This window comes from Neolamprologus brichardi, chromosome 15 (assembly GCF_056152115.1).
Source record: "Neolamprologus brichardi isolate AB-2024 chromosome 15, ASM5615211v1, whole genome shotgun sequence".
Classification (NCBI taxonomy): Eukaryota; Metazoa; Chordata; class Actinopteri; order Cichliformes; family Cichlidae; genus Neolamprologus; species Neolamprologus brichardi.
Window position 1 is genome coordinate 24,717,946 of NC_142118.1, and position 22,409 is coordinate 24,740,354.

General features: G+C 42.3%; 1 protein-coding gene across 1 annotated transcript in view; it reads right to left on the reverse strand.

Moving 5' to 3' along the window:
* Positions 1–1,794: 1,794 nt before the first annotated feature.
* Positions 1,795–22,409, reverse strand: part of asap2b (ArfGAP with SH3 domain, ankyrin repeat and PH domain 2b) — a 30,761-nt gene continuing 10,146 nt past the window's right edge. Inside the window, exons 7-28 of the mRNA XM_087852560.1 lie at positions 21,828–21,913; positions 21,614–21,689; positions 21,428–21,514; positions 20,981–21,084; positions 20,679–20,748; positions 17,662–17,749; positions 17,514–17,562; positions 17,272–17,438; positions 16,228–16,361; positions 15,732–15,826; positions 15,469–15,658; positions 15,122–15,207; positions 14,935–15,050; positions 10,423–10,490; positions 10,222–10,329; positions 9,900–10,134; positions 9,708–9,803; positions 7,504–7,777; positions 7,369–7,430; positions 2,972–3,036; positions 2,704–2,823; positions 1,795–2,540 (exon numbers count right to left, since the gene is read on the reverse strand). Coding sequence (XP_087708686.1) covers positions 2,466–2,540; positions 2,704–2,823; positions 2,972–3,036; positions 7,369–7,430; positions 7,504–7,777; positions 9,708–9,803; positions 9,900–10,134; positions 10,222–10,329; positions 10,423–10,490; positions 14,935–15,050; positions 15,122–15,207; positions 15,469–15,658; positions 15,732–15,826; positions 16,228–16,361; positions 17,272–17,438; positions 17,514–17,562; positions 17,662–17,749; positions 20,679–20,748; positions 20,981–21,084; positions 21,428–21,514; positions 21,614–21,689; positions 21,828–21,913 — 2,451 coding nt within the window. The 3' untranslated portion in view covers positions 1,795–2,465. The remainder of the gene's footprint in view (positions 2,541–2,703; positions 2,824–2,971; positions 3,037–7,368; positions 7,431–7,503; positions 7,778–9,707; positions 9,804–9,899; positions 10,135–10,221; positions 10,330–10,422; positions 10,491–14,934; positions 15,051–15,121; positions 15,208–15,468; positions 15,659–15,731; positions 15,827–16,227; positions 16,362–17,271; positions 17,439–17,513; positions 17,563–17,661; positions 17,750–20,678; positions 20,749–20,980; positions 21,085–21,427; positions 21,515–21,613; positions 21,690–21,827; positions 21,914–22,409) is intronic.

Sequence of the window (22,409 nt, forward strand, 5' to 3'; positions counted from 1 at the left end):
CCGCGGTGAAATCTTTCCGTGTAGTAACATTAGTCCTAACTTTTTGTTCCGCGATGAATCCCGGAGGAGAAGTGTGCTTTAAAGCAATCTAACATTTTTTTTTATCAGATTAATATGTATCAAATAAATAAATAGTATTCATAAATAAATGCTCAAATTAATTATTAACTAAATATATACTACTAATAATTACAAACAAAAATTATTTTCGTTTTTGTATCTTTGCTCTTTAAGTCTATGCACTTTTAATTTAAGAGATTTTAAAATTCTTTAAACAAATTCATTCTATAAATTGGCTTTAATTAAATTTAAAATCATATACATGACTATGTTTTTTGTGTATTATATTTGAGTATTTCAATATTTTGTACTCAAGGTATTAAAAAGCAATAATAAATAAATAAAAACAAATGTCTTACATAAAAACATTGACAAAATGCATCCTGCTCTGCTCGCTGATGCTCCCCCCCCCCCTCACTGATTTTCTTCTAGAATAATCAGGATGAACATCAGGGCCACAGATATGGCATGAATATTATTGATCATTTTCTAATAAAAGGTGGAAACAGTTTGAGTTTCGTACAAGTTCTTAAAAATGGTTAATAATAAAAGCTCTGTCAAGAAAGCTATTTTGACCAGCGAGAATCTATAGGGCTATTAATTTGAAAAGATCCAGGATAATTAGAGTTTGTATAAATAGAGTGAGGCAGTAACTTTAACAGAGTTTGATGAGATGAGAAATTTGGAAAGAGTGATGTAGGACAACACGGACACCGAACAGCTCAGAGCGAAAAGCTGTTTGTGTTAAACTCTCAGTAAAGTCCTCAGCTCTGAAACTGCTTTCAGGTCTCGAAGTGAGAAACTCTTTTATGCACTAAAGGAAACGTTTAGACTGAACTTAAGTATTTTTGTGTGAACCACTTTCTGTTTATAGAACCATGTTGTTCTTTCCTCAGCTTGGTTTGATGTTTTACACCAGCTTTTTATTTTGACATGTTTTCTGTTTTTATTGATTTCAAAACCTATTTGTTCCCCTGGAAATGCCTTTTTGGGGGTTTTTTTATGCCGTTTTGTTTTCACAGTTTGTTCATCCTGTGTGTCCTTGTCAGTTTTCTCGTGTATCGATTCATCATCTCCCATTTATTAGTCTATTTCACATGTCAGCGCTGACAAAGAGCTTTACAGGTCATCTCAGAACAGGAGTGCTTTCTTTGACTACAGACTATGTTTCTGATGAGCTTCAGCTCTAGATCCTTCACAGATCATCAGTAGTTGTTCAGTTCCGCATGGCTGTAAGTCCTGCTCTGACCACAGTGTGGTGTGGTTAAGATGGTCGGCGTAATTAGCGATGTCCTGTTAGTACACAGGTATGTCTGCCTGATTATCTGTAATTCCAGCTGGTCTGAAAGTCCAAACTGATGATTTTCCAAGTATGTAGAAAATGAAAAGGCTCCGCTCACATAAAACTGAACATATGTCATTGTTTTCGGTAACACTCATATGAGAGTAAACTGAAATATTTTAAGTGATCGCAGCCTTGAGTTTCATCATGGCACACAGAGTTTGACCATTTCTTTACATTTGATTTTTTTGCCAATTATTTGTCTTCCAACTTATGAAATGCTTCAGACTGCTCTTCACTGAATCACAGAAACATGTAAAATAAATCATCTAAATAAAAACTGAAGCAGTGAAGTGTCTAAACAAATCTGTGCCACTGATAAAACTTGTGGGAAATAAATGAGAGTGAAAAAGTGAGTGCTGGGAAAGAAAAACAGGACAGACTCTCACAGGTACACTTATGATGATTTTAATAAGTCGAAAATACATTCAAATTTAAAGGACACTCAGATTTTCTGCTCAGATTACATGTTTGATCTTAAAATAATAAAAATCATTTCATCCTGAAGCTTTTACAAACAAGCTAAATTTTCCTGATGTAAAACAACTGGATCCCAGCAGCAGAACCACAGAAATGTACATCACATCCGCCAAAAGTATGTGGACGCTATGCCGGTGAGGTCATCCTGACAGAGTGAAGATGAAGTCCTTTCATAGTAAACAGATTATTTCTATAAATGAAGCTGGTTTTGTAACAGGAAGCAGAAAAAAAACCCCAAAGCTGTCGTTTCGTCGTGTTTTTTTAAGGCAGTGAAGGATTTTACTGTAACTGTGTTCAGCTGTAGTTCCTGCTCTCTGTCTGTGGAGGCGCTGTACTAACGTAGCTCTGCTGTGTGTAAACGTATCACTGAAGAACACTGTTCACATACTTTTGGTCTGCTCTGCTCTTTTTGTGTCCGCTGCATAGCTTTTAGAACATTTCAAACCCAGGCCGACATATTTTGAAGAAGAGCATGAGTGAAGATCGAGACCCCAATCAGATCTCTTCGGGTGTCGGACTCTCCTCTCAGGTCCACAGGAGGATCCAGATGTGCCCTCAGTCTGACCACAGTTGGAGGCACAAATCACTCCGACAGGAAGTGAACAAAGGTGCGAGGAAACACTCCCCGCCTGGTCGGATCGCTTTCGATGTGACCGATCTGAAACGCAGACGGTGGTTAAATCACAAACTGGACAACGGGTCAGGATTATTCTTCAGGTGGGTTTTCATCTAAACACACACACATGCTGTAATAAATGTTGTGAAGTGAATGAAGTTGTGCTGATGATGCGTTTCCTGTGCTGGAGGCGTTTCTCACTTACCCACCACTCGCTGTCCTCCTCGCCGTCCACCACGATCAGCTCTCCCTCGCTGAATGTCAGCTCGTCTGGACTGTCCGCTGCACAGTTGTAGATGGCCCTCACCCTCTGAGGCCTCTGCTTCTACACACACACACACACACACACACACACACACACACACACACACACACACACACACACACACACAGCAGTAAAGCTGTGTTACATGCTGGACTTATGATGACGTCTGTGTGCAGAAATAAATGAGGTGGTGTGTTTGAGGACTTACAGAAAATGTAGTTCTGGGTTTGCGGGGTGGAGGAGACGGACTATGGGGGGATACGATCGGACGACCTGCCAAAGAGAGATAAACCCCCCACAGACTTCAGAAAAAAGTTTCTCTTCTGTAACTTCACCTTTGTTTGAACCAGAGGCGGAGGCAGACATTTGATACACCCGGGGTTTAGCCCTAAAGGGTAGTATGCATGTGGGATTGGGGGGACTGAAAGATTAATAGGCTGTGTTTTGAGTTTTGTTAAAAAAAAGAATGACTTCATATAGGGAAAAATATATATCACATATGCAGGACACCTTAAACTAGTTTTTTTAATTAAGCAGCAAGGCAGAACAAAGTCAGGGCTGTATCAAGACACGAGGACTAAACCCCAATTCAACCAGACCCAGAACTGATCCGGAATTAAAACAGGACTACAACAGTTCAAAATCAGGACTACTTAGGACCTAACCAAGACAGAACCAGAATCAAAACTAGATGATAGTAGCACTAAAAATCATCATAGACCTGCACTACACTTATTTTTTAATTCTACCAAAGTCCACTATTTAGATTCAGAAAAGTTTATATAATTATTTAGCCTAAAATAATTAATAATTTGAAAAATAACAAACCTAAAAAGAAACACTAGATACGAGATACATGAGTACCTATGATACGGTGATACTTTTGGTAAACAACCATTTGACTAACATGTTTGTCTCACCTGCTCTCTCCCTCTTTGTGCTGACAATCACGCCAAACAACAACATCATCAAATATACAGTTGAAACCAGATATTTACAAACTCTTCAGATAAAAACACAAACACTTTTTTAATTGTAAAATCAAATCAGACTAAATGTTTATTTTTTTTAGATTGATAAATATAAAAAAAACATAATTGTTAACTTTAAGAGTAAAGAGAGAAACTATCTGTATTTCTTAATTGTACATGGCACCAAATTGTATTCAAAATTGAGCCACGCTTGTGGAGCTCCACAATTCTTTTCCTGGTGTTTTGGTTGACATCTCTTGATTTTCCCATTTCAAAGAAACAGGCTCTGTGTTTTGCCTTATATGCATCCACAGGTGTGTCACCAATTTGCTCACATGGACTCTGCTAACCTATCAGAAGCTTCTTCAGCTCAGAATGGAATCGTCTGGAGTTTTCTTATTAATTAACAATAAACTTATGTATATGTACTCCTAAATTTGATGAAAGTGATTAAAATAGACAGCTCTGTCTCTCTTTATTCTGACATTTAACTAATTCAAAAGATCTTTCAATATTTATTTATCCAAAACAAAACAAGTTTACTCTAAATTGATGTTGTACAGTAAAAAAATGTTCTTGTGTTTTCCATAAAGTGTATGTAAGTATCTGGTTTAAACTGTGAATATACTGCTGTGTATTGAAATTCCTCTAGCCGTTAGCATGCGTCCGTACTAGCTCCCCCAGGAAATCTCGCATGTTATCATGATAACAGCGCATGTCCCCCAGCGCAGATCTGATCACAACCTGTGTATGAGCCCTTAGTGCGCAGGAAGCCAACAGCCGCCCGAACAGTGCAGAGATGGTCAGAGGAGAGCGAGGAGGCTCTTAAGGACTGTTTTGAGTCTACTGTGTGGGAGGTGATCTGTGACGACCACAGAGAGGACATTGACAGCCTTGTGACATGCATTACGGACTATATCAACTTCTGTGTGGATAACGTTGCACCCAGCAGGACTGTGCGCTGTTTCTCCAACAACAAACCTTGGATTACCCCAGAAATGAAAGCCGTCCTTGAGCAGAAGAGGAGGGCCTTGCAGAGAGAGCTGAGAGGACTGATAAGGAAAGGGAAGTTCAGCTACAGGCAGAAGATGGAGAACCAGCTTCAACAAAATAACGCTTGTAACACCCATGTTATGTTTTGTTGAAACGTAACATGGGTGTCTCCCTCAATCACCCATGTTATGAGGGAACTAAGGAGGATTAAAGCCAGGAAGGCAGCTGGTCCAGATGGCATTAGCTCAAGGGTTTACAGGTCCTGCGCAGACCAACTGTGTGGGGTGATGGAGCACCTCTTCAACCTGAGCCTGAGGCTGGGGAAAACCTCCTGTGTTGTACCATTGCCAAAGACTTCCCTCCCCAAGGACCTCAAGGGCCAGCTCTGTTCTAGGATGCCCTCTGGACCCAGTGGAGGTGGTGAGTGACAGGTGGCTAATATGTCATCCCTGCTGGACAACATCTCTCACCCCATGCAGGACACTGACAGCACTGAGCAGCTCCTTCAGTGGCAGGTTGCAGCACCCACAGTGTAGGACAGAGAGATTTTGCAGGTCTTTCCTCCCCACTGCTGTCAGATGTATATTGCATTTGTATTTTATTTTATTCTATTGTGTACAGTATCTTATTCTTATCCTTATAACATTTCTTATATTTCTATAACATTTCTATTTCTTATAACAAAACAAATTTCCCATGTGTGGGACTAATAAAGGTTATGTTATCTTATCTTATCACATGGGAAAAGACCCAGGGAAACAGAGTTAACGCTGAAAAAAACGCTAAAAACCCTGAAAACCATGAATTTCACACTCGAGTCTCAGCTCTCATGGCCTGGTACCAAACCACTCACAGACCCAAGGGGTGGGAACCACTTAGGGGTGGGCGATATAAACGATATACGATAGAAACGATATAAATTTGGCCAACGATAGAGATTTTGACTATATCGCTCTATCGCATGTTGATGATGTCATCAAGCTGCGCCTGTTTTGGTCGAAAGCATCGCAGCGGCTAAAACCATTATCATCTGCAAATTATGGCGGGCGACAGTCATAGCAAAGAGATGAAGCACTTTTGAAATATGGGGAAAGCCAAGAACTGCGCTTCCTCCACTTCCCTACCATTGATTCATTAATGTTGAATTCTCTCGCATCTGTTCTATTCCCATGTTGTTGCAATATATTAATAACTAACCTCATATTGTGGATGAATAATCTCAGTTGTTCTCCCGACTGAAGTTTGCCCCGTGTATAGCATGTTGCTATGCGATTGCATTTGTCCCTGACCACCAGAATCCCTCACGTTAACTTTTATCGAGTGGGAAAAAAGTTAGCGTTCATCCTCCAGCTTCACTGTGCTAATGTTATGCTAACATAGCTGTGTCGCTAGCAATCACGTAGCACATCATTATATACCAGGTAGTCCAACTTCAGTAACCCTGCAAACGCCACTGCTGTTTAGTTTCCTGTCTTGGTAGTGGTAGCAGAGCTGTACGTTTAAATTAGTTTCAAAAATCTCTGTCAGAACATGTTTAGGTGTAAACTAGCGAGCTAACTTCCTATTAACTTCTAACTCCGTTAAATTTAATAAATTCTGTTTTCATGGATGCATGGATGTAAAACTTAATTGTTACACCCAATAAAGCAGCAACGCTGATGATTTAATTAGAGATGAAAGAATTTAGACAGTTTTTAACTCTTAGTGTTCGTTTGACTTTGGGACCTGAAACAGACGGAGTTTTGGACCCAGATTACTCCGCAAAGCTTTTCACTATGGCAGCCGTAATGCTCTGACAATCCAATCAAGCAGTGCGGCTTACCAAAGTTGTACTAAAACATTTTTTAACAGATTTCTGCACGCAGAAATCGGTTCGAGGTCAGTAAGCACAACCAGAATTCATACATAAGGCACACTCTCGATTTTTTTTTAAAGGAAATTAAAGGATTTTTAGTGTGGAAAATACGTTATACAGAAGAAAAGAATATATCGTGATATATATAGTTACCGCACATGCTTCAAATTATATCGCGATATGAATTTTAGGCCATATTGCCCAGCCCTAGAACCACTGCAGTAAAGCACCAGAATATCTGACATAGTGCGAAACTGCAAAGATACCCTTAAGTTTCACACAGAGAAACCTCCAGTGTTGAGGTTTAATGAGCACCTGACCTCATTAAACCATGACGGGGGTATTTCACTGATGTATTTTACACCATAATCACAGCTTTCCTTGAATGAGTGACATCAGAGATCATGTGAGTGTGTTCTTGCAGGTCGTGGTGTTCCACAGAGCTCTATTAACGGTCCTTTGTCAAAGCACAAAAGTTTCAGCCTTTTAACAGCAGTTTTGTTTTTATAACACACCTGCTTACATCATATTCAGGCTTAAAGTTTGACACAGGTGCCTGTAGCTGCTAGCTGTCTGCTAGCTTCACCTGAACTGGATGTCTGCACCATGTTTGTGCTGCTGGAGGCTTTTAGAGCATTTTTAATGACATCTTACGACCAATAATATCCTGCTGTGAGTTACTGTACTAACATCCAAGAAGGCGGTGCTGCAGCTCGAGTGAAATTCAAATATTTTCATGTTACTGATTGTGGATATCTGAGTGTGTGTGTGTGCATGTGTGAGTACCTTGTTTTTCCAACGGAATCGTGCCTGCAGGTCTCTGAGGAGGAGGAGGAACCCTCGCTGCTCTGTAATCATAAGAACAACATTAAACTGGTGTAAATCCTCCCAGCAGACAAACTCAATCAGACCAGTACGTACGCGGGAGGAGAGACAGGGGCTTTGGATCCTGGAGGTCCTCTGTGTTGGTGGCTGGGTGGGAGGAGAGGAACTTTATGCTGGGGTGGTGATGGAGGTGGGATGCAGGGCGGTGGCGGGACTGGAGGTGCTGTAGGTAGTCCTGTCGGCAGGGGAGGCAGAGGAGGGAGGGGGGCAGTCTTGACTGTGGTGGCTTTGGTCTCCAACATGCCGGTTCTCCTGCTGGGCCCAGGAGGAGGAGGAGGAGGAGGAGGAGGAGGAGGAACCACTGAGAGCACTGGGAGAAGAGGGCAGAACAAGAGTCAAGAAAGCCCTGAGCAGTGGCTCCAGGCACACCTCCACAATCAAAGCCTGAAAGCAATCCAAAATGCTGCAGCAAGAGTACTGACGGGGAACAGAACGAGAGAGCATATTTCTCCAATATTGGCTTCATTTCACTGACTCCCTGTTAAATCCAGAACAGAATTCAAAATCCAGCTCATATACAAGGTCTTAAATAATCAGATCCCATCTTATCTTAATGACCTTGTAGTACCATATCACCCCATTAGAGCACTTTGCTCTTGCAGTGCAGGCTTACTTCTTGTTCCTAGAGTATTTGAAAGTAGATGGGATGCAGATTCTTCCATTTTCAGGCCCCTCTTCTGTAGAACCAGCTTCCAGTTTGGATTTAGGAGACAGACACCATCTCTACTTTTAAGATTAGGCTTCAATCGTTCCTTTTTGCTAAAGCATATAGTTAGGGCTGGATCAGGTGGCCCTGAATCCTCCCTTAAGCTGGGCATACACTGTGCGATTTTTTTAGTCGTGTTAATCAGCTTCTGCTCAAACTGTACAATTGACTTGCAGGGGTTAGAAGTTCGTAGGTCACCATGCAGGGTCTCACACTATGCGGCCCAATGCTCTGATGCGACCTCAGTGCTCACACTGTGCATCCCTAACATGAAGGTTATAAAACAAAATCTGTCTCTCGCTCTCCCTCTCTGTCTTTCACTGACACAGACACACACACAACCACCATCAGAAACAGGAAAAAAATAATTTTTCCACCTAACAAACTCATTCACCCAATTAAACAGTTTGAAAAGTCAATCTCTTCACTTAATCTGACTCATGAGGTTATTTTAAACGAAATAAACAATTTTACACAAAAGAAACATTTGGTTACACCCAATTGACATGATCAATGACATCATAACCTATAAAATCAGGAAGTACTGGGGCGACCCGTTTTACACATAGGACCTGCTCAAAGGAACACACAATGGTAAGTATAACCAAACTATATAAACAAATGAAAAATTGTTCTTAGCTTTAAGAACATTTGCACAGATGAAATGAATATAACCAATGCTACCACAAACAGACCCGGGATAGTATGTAGAGCCAAGGTTACATGTGCTTATTTTGTGTTCTATAAGATAACGGAACACAAAATAACAATATATGCATGTGACAAATGGTAAATGAATTCAGTCCTAGCCACTTTGTCACAATACTACACGACGCATGACACACGATGAAGGTGAAACTCGGGCCGATCACCAAAATGGTCGCACGACTGAAAAAAATTGCCTCAAATGCCCAGCATTAGTTATGCTGCAATAGGTGAATAGAGTGTTTCTTCTTCTTCCCTCACTATGTGTTAATAGACCTCTCTGCATCCTGAATAAATCATGAATGAATCATATGAATCATAATTGTTATCAATCTCTGGCTCCCTTTCACAGCATGTCTTTTATCTTGTCTTCCTTTTCTCACCCTAACCGGTCGCAGCAGATGGCCGCCTGTCCCTGAGCCTGGTTCTGCCAGAGCTTACTTCCTGTTAAAAGAAAGTTTTTCCTTTCCACTGTCTCGAAGTGCCTGCTCATAGGGGGTCATATGATTGTTGGGTATTCTCCGTATGTATCTAGGGTCTACCCTACAATATAAAGCGCCTTGAGGCGACTGTTGTTTTGATTTGGCGCTGTATAATTAAAATTGAATTGAACTGGATTTAAATTAATTGAATTGAACTGAACTGGATTAAATTGAACTGAACTTGAATTGAAAGCCTCATACAGCCGGTCCATACCTCAGAAAGAGGACAGAACCGTCTGCTCTTTTCGTGAAAATAAAGCAACAAAAGCCAAATAAAGCTGACGGACGCAAAGAAAAACATCACAAACGAGACCCTCCACTGTGGATCTGACAGGAAGTCCACCCACCGTACTTGGAGTTCCTCTCAGGCGTTTGAGGGTTGGGGGGGTCGGAGGACGACCGCTGTCTGCCTACTGATTCCACGGAAGGGCCTTTATTGGTACCTGACCGTGACAAGACAGAATCAGATCAGTTTTATTTCCTCACAGCTTCACAGGGTCTGAACGGCAGAGCTGATCTCAGCCCAGGCGCCCTCTGACCTCTGCTGGGTCCTCGGGGAGGAAGCGGGGGCATTGGGCCGGGGGGTGGCAGCTTCACATTCAGCATGGTGCCGTAAGTCTCGTTGCTAATAATGGTGCTGGGGATCGCAGGCCGCTGCTTGTCCAGTGCCAGGGAGGCAACGTCCCACGCCAGCGCCGCCAGGTTAGGCTGCACGGGTCCACTTCCAGGCACAAAGCAGCTGACCGGGCGCTCCTCCCGCCGCTGTGGGATGGGCTGCAGGACCCACAGAAAACACAGGAAGTACAAGGTCACTTAAAGCCAACACAAAGTTTAATGCAGGACGTCAGAAAAGCAGCCTACCTTGTCCTCCATCTCGTCATCGCTCTCATCCAGGTCTTCGTTTTGCAGACGCCACTCATACTCGACGTGAACATGGACGTTAAACTTTCCAGTCTGAGCCTGAGTCAGCTGGAACACATCAATCAAACTTTATTGGTACAGACACTCGACAGCACAGGAACTGCTTTACTTTGAACAGCCTGGAAGTGTTTGGATTCTCACCAGTTCTTCACACTCTTTGTGTCGCATACGTTTGGCAATGTCCAGCGGTGTTTCTCCTGCATCGTTAGCTGTGGACACAAATTCAGTCATTCAGACTTTTGGTGAATTATGTCAGCACATTGTTTCCAAAAGGGAAAAATGATCAGATCTGCACGTTTCTTTGTGTTACTGCAGGTTTTTTTCCCCCTAAAAAGACAAAGTACTCAGCTCTGTTTGTTCTCAAGACATCATTTAAATTTTATGTGATGGTAGAAACAATAACGGCCCCGGATGAGGGTCACACCAGCTGTGAAACTTGCTTTTTTTCCTTCAAACCTCACAACAATAAACTAGAGCCAGGTTGGCTGGTTATTTGAACTTGACCATCATCATTAGTATGGAACGCCAGGACTGCCATAATGAATTAATTAAATACGCCATTAAATAATTAATTAAATGTGGCAATAATCAATTAAAATCTGAAATAATTAATTACATAAACATTTACGACACATGTAATTAATTAATTATTGACACATTTAGTTAATTATTGACATATTTAATTAATGACACATTTAATTTATTATTTATTTATTTCACATTTTAATTAATTATTGCCACATTTAAATAATTATTTAATGGCGTATTTAATTAATTCATTTTGGCACAGTTGACTCCTTCAGGTCTCACCATGAAATAATTTTATCTGTCAGCCTCACCCATCAAACTAAGTGGGCGGGGTTAACGCTGCCATGCAGCTTCTCTAACATTTGATTGGTTGCCGTGCAAAGTAAGTCAAGACAGGTCAATCCTAGATAATCGATTGCTTGTGTCGACTTGGTATCCCAGAATGCATTTCAAAACACAGGCAGCAATGGTGGCGGTGTAGTTTTAATAATAGTGTTTTAGCCGCGAATGTCTGGTCAGGTTGTCAACATAGAACATGTTTGCAAAAGTGCTCAGATGTTTTCAGAGATTTCACTAGCTCTGCTAACAGTCAGCTGACAGAGTGCACCGACCTCACAGCCCCGGTGTTCCAGCTTAACTGTTTATTTTGTGTGTATTTGTTTGTTTTGGAGGGGTGGGGGCTACGTTAACCGGTTTGTTTAGATATTCCACTCTCCGTGTTCCACATGTTGCATTCGCAGATTCTCATTTTCACTGAACGATCGTCTCTTTCCGCCTGGTCTTGTGTCTCTGTGCTTCTGTAACATAAAGAACGAGCTGACGTGTTTCGCACGACACCAGCGATCAGCTCAACAGGCCCTCAGTTTACCTGCATGCATCCTCCTCCTCCTCATCTGTCAGCGGTTGTTTAACACCTGCTGCTAATTCAAGAAACACGTCCATGTTACCTGGTGATAGTCACAGTTTAACTGGGCAGCCGGTTCACAATATAACGCAATGTCAGCACATTTTTCTGCACAAGATAAGTAAATATAGTTTTTCCCAAGCACAGAGCTCCTGGAGCTTGTTTCCCAACAGAGCACTTTATAGGCGAACTTTATCACTTTATCAGCGGCTTATGTCCAATCACCGGCACACAGCTTTGAAACCTAAGCTGAGTTTTAGCTCTCAGTGGTTTAACGCTGGACTTAATTCACTCAGGTTTTGTCTGTCGGGTCACGTTTACTTCGCTGTTTTATTTACAACTGAGCAAATCGGTTTGGCTAAGGTTAAAGTTACGTTTCATAACTGCACAGTTTTACAGACGTTTAATGGTTCACTGGCACATGTGTTAGACTGAACCATTCGCTTTTCTTTATCTGGGGTGTTTTGGTGTTTTTAACAGTGAATTTTGAGAGTAAACCGACTTATAAAATGTTTTAAAGAAAGAGAAGAGAAGGCGCATTTCCACCGAGAGGAGCAGAGTTTGCAACAGCGTGTTCGCAACAGCGTGTTCATCATGAAGACTGCAACCTGGACAGAAATATTATATCATCTGTTTTTTAATAGTTATTCAACTGTATTCTAAGCACCAGCTGTCTGTTAGAATTTTTAGAGTTTACTTAACTAAAAATAAATGAGGTTAACATATAATTTGTGATTTTTTTTTCTCTTTTTTTCTTTTTTTTCCTTTTTTTTCTTTTTCGGTCATGTTATGTTTAACTGTCAAAGGCTTGTTACAAATTATGAAACACATCGTGCAGACTTCTGGATTCTGGTTAGAAGAAAACTAATACTGCTCATGAATGAGACTAAAGGCAGGAAGGTGTCCTTTAAAACTAAACATGTTAATAGGACCTCCCTATTTATATCATAGTTTATGATATAGCACGTGTATTTCAGTAATAGCCTACTTATTTCAGTGTAGTGATGAACAGTCACACAGCTCACGTGGGCGTTATCTGTGATACTCCTTAACTATAATTTATCCAAGTTAACTTCAGTTAACCATTTAGACAGTCAGACAGTTCTGACTGTTCATTCAGACAGTCCTTTTGCAATGAAAAACATAAACACCCATGCTCCCGGTAGGTTTCCGCTGTGCCAGCTGTTTACATTACAGCTGCTTATGCAGTAACCATGTTAACCACGGACTCTGAGCGGCTGGATCGACGCAGGTCAGACAACAATTTTACATATATGATCTTAAAACGGGACACAGCCATTATTCGTCCTGGCCTCATATCAAATGTGAACGCAGACTGAGTCTATGTTTGACGTTTGCTTTATATCTAATCTTCTCTCTCAAACATTTAAACAGCAGTGAGTCTGCAGCTGAGGGAACACAAACTCAAATTGTCGGAACAGGTTTGATCATTTCTTGCGTGTATTCATTTGGTGATTTATTAAATGTATAACTGTTATTCTAATCTGCTGCTGAGTCTCTTACGCTGATGAAAATGCAGATACCACAGATCACCTGTTCAACCAATCACATTCACTCCACTTTGATCTGTGACAAACTGACGGTTCATCTCTGTTACAGTGTTGCGTTAGACTGCTATATTTTTTTGTTCTTTATGCTGTAGATTTTCACGTCTCTGGAATAGTTGGCAGTAATAAGGATGATTTTCTGTAAAATCATATTGATATGACCCGTGACATTTGTAGATGACATTAGATTAGTCAGCTGGGAAACTCTGTGTTAACTCAGAGAGCTGAAGATATCGTGGACATGCTGACCTCGCTCCGTGGTGTACAGGGCCGTTTACCCTCATGATTAATATTCATGATAAAAATATTAGCCGAACATCATGAAGTCTGTATGTGTTTCATAGTGTCGAACAACCTTTGTACAGTTAAACCTAGCAGTTACTACATGACGGAAACACCAACGTTATTTCTTTTAATAATGTTTATGCATTTATACACAGGTCACGCTGATTACTGAACAAAACCCCAAAGTTCAGCTGTTAATCAAATTTATTTGCTCTCTCTCCTCCTTAACCATGTTTTTAATGTTAGTTATAATTCAGAATTGGCGACTGAAACACGTAGGACACATAAGAACATCAGGAAATAAAACGCCGATAAATATAACCTCAATAAAAGAAGTCCGTGTCAGCGGGGGTTATTACAGCTGTGTCCTGCGCTTTGTCGGTGGTAAGAACAGCTCGATTACTTGCGAGACGAGCGGGTCTATCCCACGCTTGGCCGTGAGTCTGGGCTGGGCAGACATCTCCAAAATCATCGAAGCACTTTTGCAAAGAGGCTCTATCTTGACAAACCGACCAGACATCTGAAGATTAAGCCACTACATTCTCGGCTAAAAAAATATTAAAACGGTATTTGATGACACACAAACAGGGTTCTTCAAAGTTCAGTTCTGTTAGTTTCCACATGCCGGTTGTTGTGTGCTAAAAACAATGGCCACCAGGCCAAAGCAATGGTTTTGACTCGATCAGCGTTAACCCCGCCCACTTAGTTTGATGGGTGAGGTTGACAGATAAAATTATTTCATGGTGAGACCTGAAGGAGTCAACTGTGCCAAAATGAATTAATTAAATACACCATTAAATAATTATTTAAATGTGGCAATAATTAATTAAAATGTGAAATAAATAAATTATTAATTAAATATGTCAATAATTAATTAAATGTGGCAATAATTAATTAATTACATGTGTCGTAAATATTTATGTAATTAATTATTTCCGATTTTAATTAATTATTGCCACATTTAAATAATTATTTAACGGTATATTTAATTAATTCATTATGGAAGTCCTGGCGTTCCATACATTAGTGCCCATGTCAAAGCTCATCTTGAAAAACATTTCAAGAAACCTTATCGAGTGATATATCATATTAAAGGGAATGAAAGGAGCTGTACCACACACTTTCTTTTTTTTTCTAATATGACATCCAACGACTTTACAACGATGTCATAAAGTTTAGAACAATCACACACTGCATAAATACATATTAAAACCTCAAGTTTGTACAGATTTCAGACCAGTCGTACGGTAAAAGATCATAAAAACCAACATTTGAGTGTGTAATGCTCATATGAATGATATGAGCACTTGCCACTCATCGTCAGCGTTCAGCACGCTCTGATATATGTGCAAGTGTGTGTGTTCTTACTGATGGACACTGAAGCTTTCCCCCTCAGCAGCAGTTTCAGGCACTCGCTGTTGTTGGTTAGGCAGCAGTAATGCAGCGCCGTGTTTCCTCTGGTTGTCTGCTTGTCCAGGTTACCGCTGAAACACAGACCCGGTCACTACACACATACACACACCTGGAGAACAGGTATTTAATTGAACAGTCACACCTGTTTTGTCCGAGGAAGTCGACAATGTGGAGCGAGTTTCTGTCGCCCATTCGGACCGCCAGGTGGAGCACCGTCTCCCCGGGTTCCTGACACACACACACACACACACACACACACACACACAGAGTCAGTCTGCAGAGCAACAACAGACACCTGAGGCACAGAGCTGTGTCTACGTGTTACTGAATGGACACACAAAGCAGAGCTTAAGAGTAAAAGCTTCTGTTGAAAAACCAAAGATTTGAGATCAAAGGAGGAAAAAACAGACACAAAATGAGCACAAAGACACAACAGAGAGACGCATGAGTCAGTCCGTCGAACTCATGTTAGAGATGAGGAGGTCATACATGTTCGTTGGGCTGTGGGATGGCATCCATCAGGTCCACCCCCTCAGCGTAGACCTGGATGAGCGACAGAATGTCTCGGTTCCTGACGGCCTCGTAGAGAGCCCGCAGCCTGGACGCGGCGTCGGTGCACTTCCGCCGGGCGAAGCGTTTCTCGGTGTACTTCGCTGTGATGTAGTCCTTCCTCATCTGCCTGCAAACCAGACGGACGAGTCACTACGACATCCTACTACAGCTCAGACTCACCTCCTGGTGCCGTCACCTACATGTCGCTGGTCGGAGTTGGTTTGGTCACTTCCTGCGCTGACAGAGCTGCCTCCATGATCTCATTGAAGCTGGCGTTTCCCACATTATTCGCCAACTAAAAGGCAACAAAAGCCCAATATCAACTCTGGTTCGGTTCTGGCTGTAGCTCCTAAGATTAGACACGTGCTCACACTTCCTGATTCTTCACAGCTGAACACGACTGACATGCACGGCAAGGGTTCTGGTCCTTCCATTCATGTCTTCACACAGGTGAATATAATGAGGTTAAGAGATTTCAAAGAAACAGTTTTAAACAAATCAAGAGACAGTCTTGCGGGATGGTAAAAATCTGAGGGTTTTTTGCTTTGCTTTTTTGGCTTTTTCCTGCAAATATTTTAATTTTATTTAACAGATTAAAGTCATGATGAAATGAGTCACCGCAAACTGACAAACAGAATGCTCTGACCTAGACCAATGACTTCCGTTACTTCTGTCGGGACAGTGAAGTGGACTCACCAGCAGCTCAGAGGTTCCCAGGACGTCCAGGTCCAGACTCTGGATCCTGGAGTAGTGGACCCCCATTTCTCTGTGGATCCCTGAGCACTCAATACAGATCAGCACCCCGAGGTTCGTGGACAGCCAGGAGGGATCTGTAGAGGGTGGGTGGGGGCACAGAAACAACAAGCGGTGCCTTCACATCCTCAAAATGTAATTTCATGACTAAAGAAACAACAAAGTGAACGAGATGAATTAACAATCTGCTGACAGACAAACCTGGAAAAGAATTCTGGGAAGTTTCTGCAGCTCTGAGCAGAAATGTGTTTGGACTACAGGTCCACGTGAGGAAGCTGAGTGAATACTTTTGGCAATATAGTGAATGTTGAATATCTAATTAATAAAAAAAACTGTATGTTATTAATCTCATCTTTGGACGTGCTGAGATAAACAGATGAAAACGTGTTTTATGGTGTTATTAGAGAGACTGTTGATGCGCTCTCTCTCATGACACTAACGTGTTCTCACTTCTGTAAACCCTGACAGGAAATAGAAGTGCTATGAAGTTCCACATCAAGTGTTCACAGTGCAGTTCAGTAAAACCATCATCTACAAGAATATCAGCTAGGTTTAGAGCAACAGACCAACTAAAAAAGTTGCATAAAACAACTTCAATGCCAAAAAAACCCCCCCACACAAAACAACCGCAAAAGACAAAAACTGCCTGAAGGCCCAGAGCTTTCCACAAGCAGTCCTGCAGAGGTCAGTGGGGTTAGAACGCTGGCAGAACTAAGCTGTCACTGGTTTTTGCTCTGAGCATGTGCAGGAAGCCTTAAAATAAAAATAAGACTGTCAAGGCCACCACCGTGAATCTAATCAGCATCCTCTGAAAGGAACGCATCCAAGTCCAGACCCTCAAACCAGATGGAAAGGTGAAAGGCTCATTCAAGCGTCACTGCTTTTTTGACCTGACCTTGAGTGACTGGACTTCCGTGTTTAATCTTTGAATTTTGTTTCCTTTGATGAGTGGTGTTTGTTTGAGAGAGACTTCTGAATAATTCTGACCTGCAGCTCCACAGTCGCAGCAGCTGTTGTTTCCAGTTCTCTTCTTCACCTCTCCCACGATGGACTTGGTCAGCTCCTGGACGATGTTGTTCTCACCCTCGTCCTGGTCTCCTTTGAACGCCTTGTTCAGCGCCTCCTCCTTACTGTTCTGCAGCACCGACACCCAGCTGAAAAACACCAAACCATAAGCGCTCGCAGTAGCGCGAAGCCCGGCAGCTTAGGCCATGCCGGCTCGTACTTACATCTGACACTCGGCCTCATCCTCGGCCTGGAAGTGGTAGGTCCGGTCATCTGTGTGTGTGGGGGGTGGGGGTGGGGGGCACGAGACAGAGTTTAGACTTTACACACATACATACAGAGGAACATGTGAGCAGGAAGTCTGCAGCATACGGGAGAACAGGTCGAAGCTTTTCTTCTCATCGGGGTTCCTCTTCACCTGGCAGGTCAGCAGGTTGAGCTTGGCTGGAGGTTTGTTTGGCTGCAAGACAACGGGAGGAGGTGAGACCTCAGCTCTGACTGAACCTCACTCAGATATCAAACATTCAGTGTTACAGAGAAAAGATCCTGAAACTGTCACAGAGTCTGTACTGTTATATACCATAACATGGACAATAGTTGGATCCCAGTTAGGTTCAGCCCACAGCGAGAACCTGTAAGGACTTTAAGCTGCACAACTCAAAACCTTCCCTCATCTTGCAAAACATCTGCACATATCATTTAAAGTTCTGAGATGATTAACCTCAGTGACTTTCTGTAATCTCATTTTCTACTGTTTACTGAAGCCTGATGACTTTTGATCCTCTGGCTTTTCATGCCACAAAACGTCTCATTCATAAGGAAATGTCCTAAAACTATTGATGAACCACAGGGTTTTCCTTTCCTCCACCACTGTCTCCTGCCTCCCTAAATGGGCATACCATGCGGGCCCCACAGTTCACCCACTATGGGCCCATGGACCCGTTTTAAGTCTGGTAGACTAAAGTTTTATGAGGTTTTTCCTTCACATTTTTGATATCAGAGGATCTTTTGCAGCTGACGGTTCTACTTCCCAAAGCAAGGCAAGTGTCAGGTTTCAGAGCTGGAGCTGATCATCATGCGCAACGTTTGTTTCTTTGTGTTCAATTCATTTTGATCATGTAAACAAAATGCAATTTAGGAAAAGAAAAGAAAAAAGAAATACTAAACTAGAAATACGCTCCAATATCGCTTCACCTATTCTCAGAAAGGAGTGGGAATAAGTGCACATTGGACCCTAAAATGGATGACCTCGGTGAGCTGACCTCAGATGGAGCACTGCGAGGACTCTGTCTGCAGTACCTGTCTTCATTTGAGTCTGAGTGGTAAATGTGGAAGGTTTCTACCAGCTGTGAAGGGTTGGCGTAATCTTGGACATGTTACGCTAAAGCAGTGGTTCCCAAACTTTTTTTGCTAGGCCCCCCTTTGTTTTACAAGAAAAATGTTCGCGCCCCCACCCCTCCCGCGCACACACACGCATCCTCCAACCACACACACCCATATTTTGCTCCATTGCGGTTTATTTCACACCTTTACATTTAGTAAACAATTAAGCAAATACAAGTAATCTGCAATAAATTACAGGTAGTAATAAAATAAACTACTAACTCTTTTACGCTACGTCCACACCTACACAGGTATTTTTGAAAACACAGCTGTTTCGTCCACACGTGAACGGCGTTTCAAATCACCGAAAATGGAGATTATTTAAAACTCCTTTTTTGCGTTTACGTGTGGACGAGGAATACAGAGTTCATCACACAACGTCAAAGGTATGTGCCTCTTTTCACATCACGCTGTGCGCCACGTTATTGTTTACATGAGATGAATTGCAGAATGGTAGATAGAGACAAAATATTGTTACTGTTAATCTGACTATCTTCAGGTTTTACGCGCTTACATTTACACACGCAGTTACTGTCCCTCCATTTAGAAAGGCAGAGGCGTCACGGTGTAATTATTTTACGTGTATTGTTCTCCTGTGTAATAATATTCAACATTGCTATGAATACATTTTTCCAAAAATGCCTCTCTGTGCAAAATGGGTTTAAAAACATAAACAACTGTGGGATACTGTTTGTCCGTGATTTGAACCGGGGGAACAAATCGTGGCAGGATCAGCCTGATATTATTTGTATCCCGCTGTAACTTTACTGTATAAAGAGCTAACATCTCCAAAATGTCAGGAGTAGTTAGTCATTACAACAAGTGTTTGTGAACTAAAAATCAAGAATGTGGAATACTGTTTGTCCGTGATTTGAAGAGCCCAGTGCATGTTCCCAACGAAGGAAAAACCAATTCTGCAAGGGAGACCTACCTTGGCACTTGTGCAGGTGAAACCAAAGGGCAGATATGCTTCATTATATTTTCTTTGTCTTTGTCTTAGAATGAAGTTGGTTTGGAAACATATTCAGCGATGCTTCATCTCCTGCTTTGCGTTTGTGTGGGCGCCCGTGCTAGCAGTCTCCAAGCGTTCCCCCCCCCCCCCCCCCCCCCCCTTTTCATACCCCCCCCGCAATGGCTCTGCGCCCCATGCTTTGGGAAGCTCTGCGCTAAAGAAACATGTCTCTGAAGGAATGCTTTCATTAAAGGGACGTCACTCTGACAGAATGTTTCCATGACGGAACATTACTCTGAAGGAGGGATGTACCCAAGGATGTACCGACAGCTATCAAGAAGGTGTAGGTTATCTTGGAAACCCGGTTCTCAGAAACATGAGTCTAATCTTGAAGTTTACCTTAAATAGAACTGAAGATATGTGTTACTGTGAATCTGTAGATATGAGGTTTGTTTTTCTTTGAATTTGCTTTTCAGCAAGCTCAAGGAGAAACAAAAGGCTGAAAGTTAGAGAGAAACAGTTAAGAAGAATTAGAAACTTTCCCTCCAGCAGCCCTCAGATTTCAAATCAAACAAATCCTTTTCCCACCCTTTTCTTTTAATCATTTTCCTTCTGCTCTTTCTCTTCTGCTTGCTCAGTCCTGATTGGCCATTTGACTGTTCACACTTCAAAATAAGAAACAAACAAAAAAAAAAAGACAATGTACTATTTAACCCCACTTAATGTAGACCAGGAGTAGGCAACTCCAGGCCTCGAGTGCCGGTTCCTGTAGGTTTTAGATATCACCCCGGGTCAACACACCTGAATCAAATGAGTAGTTCATTACCAGCCCTCTGGAGAACTTCACGGGATGTTGAGAAGGTCATTTAGCAATTTGAATCAGCTGTGTTGGACCAAGGACACATTTAAAACCTGCAGGACACCGGCACTCGAGGCCTGGAGTTGTCTACCCTTGATGTAGACGATAAACTCATGAGGAGATTTCTGATTGAACATGTAGTGCAGGCTGGAGGGCGGGTGCTTGTCATGGACCAATGGGAGAAGAGGACCTTACCGTCCCGTGACAGATGGTCAGGAAGCCGTTCTTCACCGAGCACTTTCTCTTCTGCCACACCTTCCTCAGTCTGACGAGGAGAGAGACAAATCTTTTAGTGTGAAAGGTCATAGAGTGGAGTCGTGACTGAGGCAGCTACCACTAACACACGTGTGCAGAAGGAGGAAAACATGTTAAATCTGTAAATATGTTACATTTAACATTGAGTCTGTGTAGACTGACTAAATGCTGCCTCTGCTGGACGTCACAGGAACTGCATGTGCATGTCAGTCACGTTCACGTGGCATTCTGAGTTCACTCACCCTTCACTTTTCTTGTAGAGGAAACCAGAGCGTTCGTTGCCGTGGGCTTTGTCACCCTGCAACTGATGGAGGCTGTAACCTGCGTTCTGTTTGGCCTGGGCGTCCTGTCAATAAATTAGACACTTTATGTGAAGCAGCTCTTATGACAGAAAGACGTGAGAACTGTGACCCTACACAGAGTTCAGAGCTCAGAGCAGCCTATGTTTGATGGACAGCTTTGTTAATCAACTTCCTTTCCAGTAACAGGTGAGCCTCACCTGGTTATGCTCACCATCAGACTCATGATATCTGTTCAGACCATGTTTGTTCTAACTGCTGTGCGCATGTTAGCGACTCTTTACCCTCATTAAACGGCACAAGGTGTTTATCCTGCACTTTAACTGTGTTCATGTTTTCGGTCTGTGCCATCAGTCAAATGGATGTTACACCATGTTTGATGTTTTTTACCTCTTTCTGATCGGACTGCAGTGCCGCCTTCAGGGTGTCTCGGAGCTGAGCCAGCTGCTTCCTCTCGCCGTCCTGAGTCTGTTTGATCTGCAGAGGAAGAGAAACTCTATTGTTGTGTTCGCACAGAGCGATCGGTAAGTGAGCTGTGAGCTTTAATGCTCCTGCAGGGAACACAAGCGTCCTCACCGCTGTCAGGTCTGTGGACAGTTTCTCTACGGCTGGTTTCAGAGTCTCCACAGCTTTCAGTCCATCCTGGAAAAAACTGAAGAAAAAAAACATCTGAGAACCTCCAAGAAAAAAGTGAATCAATAACAAAATTAATGTTTTAATATTCTCACTTTATTATCTTTTCTTTAACACCTTACTCATACATGGACCTGTTGGTCACGTTTAGACTTACTTGCACTGAGCATGGTAAAACTTGATGAGGTTCTGGAGGAAGTCTACTCCTTTCTTCACTTTGATCTCGTTCACTTTGAGCAGGTACTGCAGAGAAAAGCCAAAGAATCAAGAAAAACTGAAGAAAATAACTGTTACTGCATGACCAGTCCTTCCTTGTCCTCCTCCAGCTCTTCTAGGAGGACACTGAGGCATTCCCAAACCGCTGAGAGATCATCTCTGCATTTCATGGGTCTGTCCGGGGTCTCCTCCTGGCCTTTAAACCTCATCTTGTTTAGGCATCCTGGTCAGAACCATCTCGGCTGGCTTTACTCTGAGCTGATACTCATTGGGTCTCTAACAGCGAGCCTGGACAGCCTTCAGAGGAAGCTCGTTTTCACTGCTTTTTTCTGTCACCTCTTTACCAGCATATCCACAGAACTCACCCTCCACTCCTTCTCTACTCATGACCAACAAAAAACCACAAGAAACACAGACTGAGCTGAAGATCAGCGCCTGATGAAGCCAAAAAAGCTACAAACCCTGAAAACCATCAAACCGGAAAACTTCTGAACAGAATCCGTCACAGACCTCTGTCCACCAA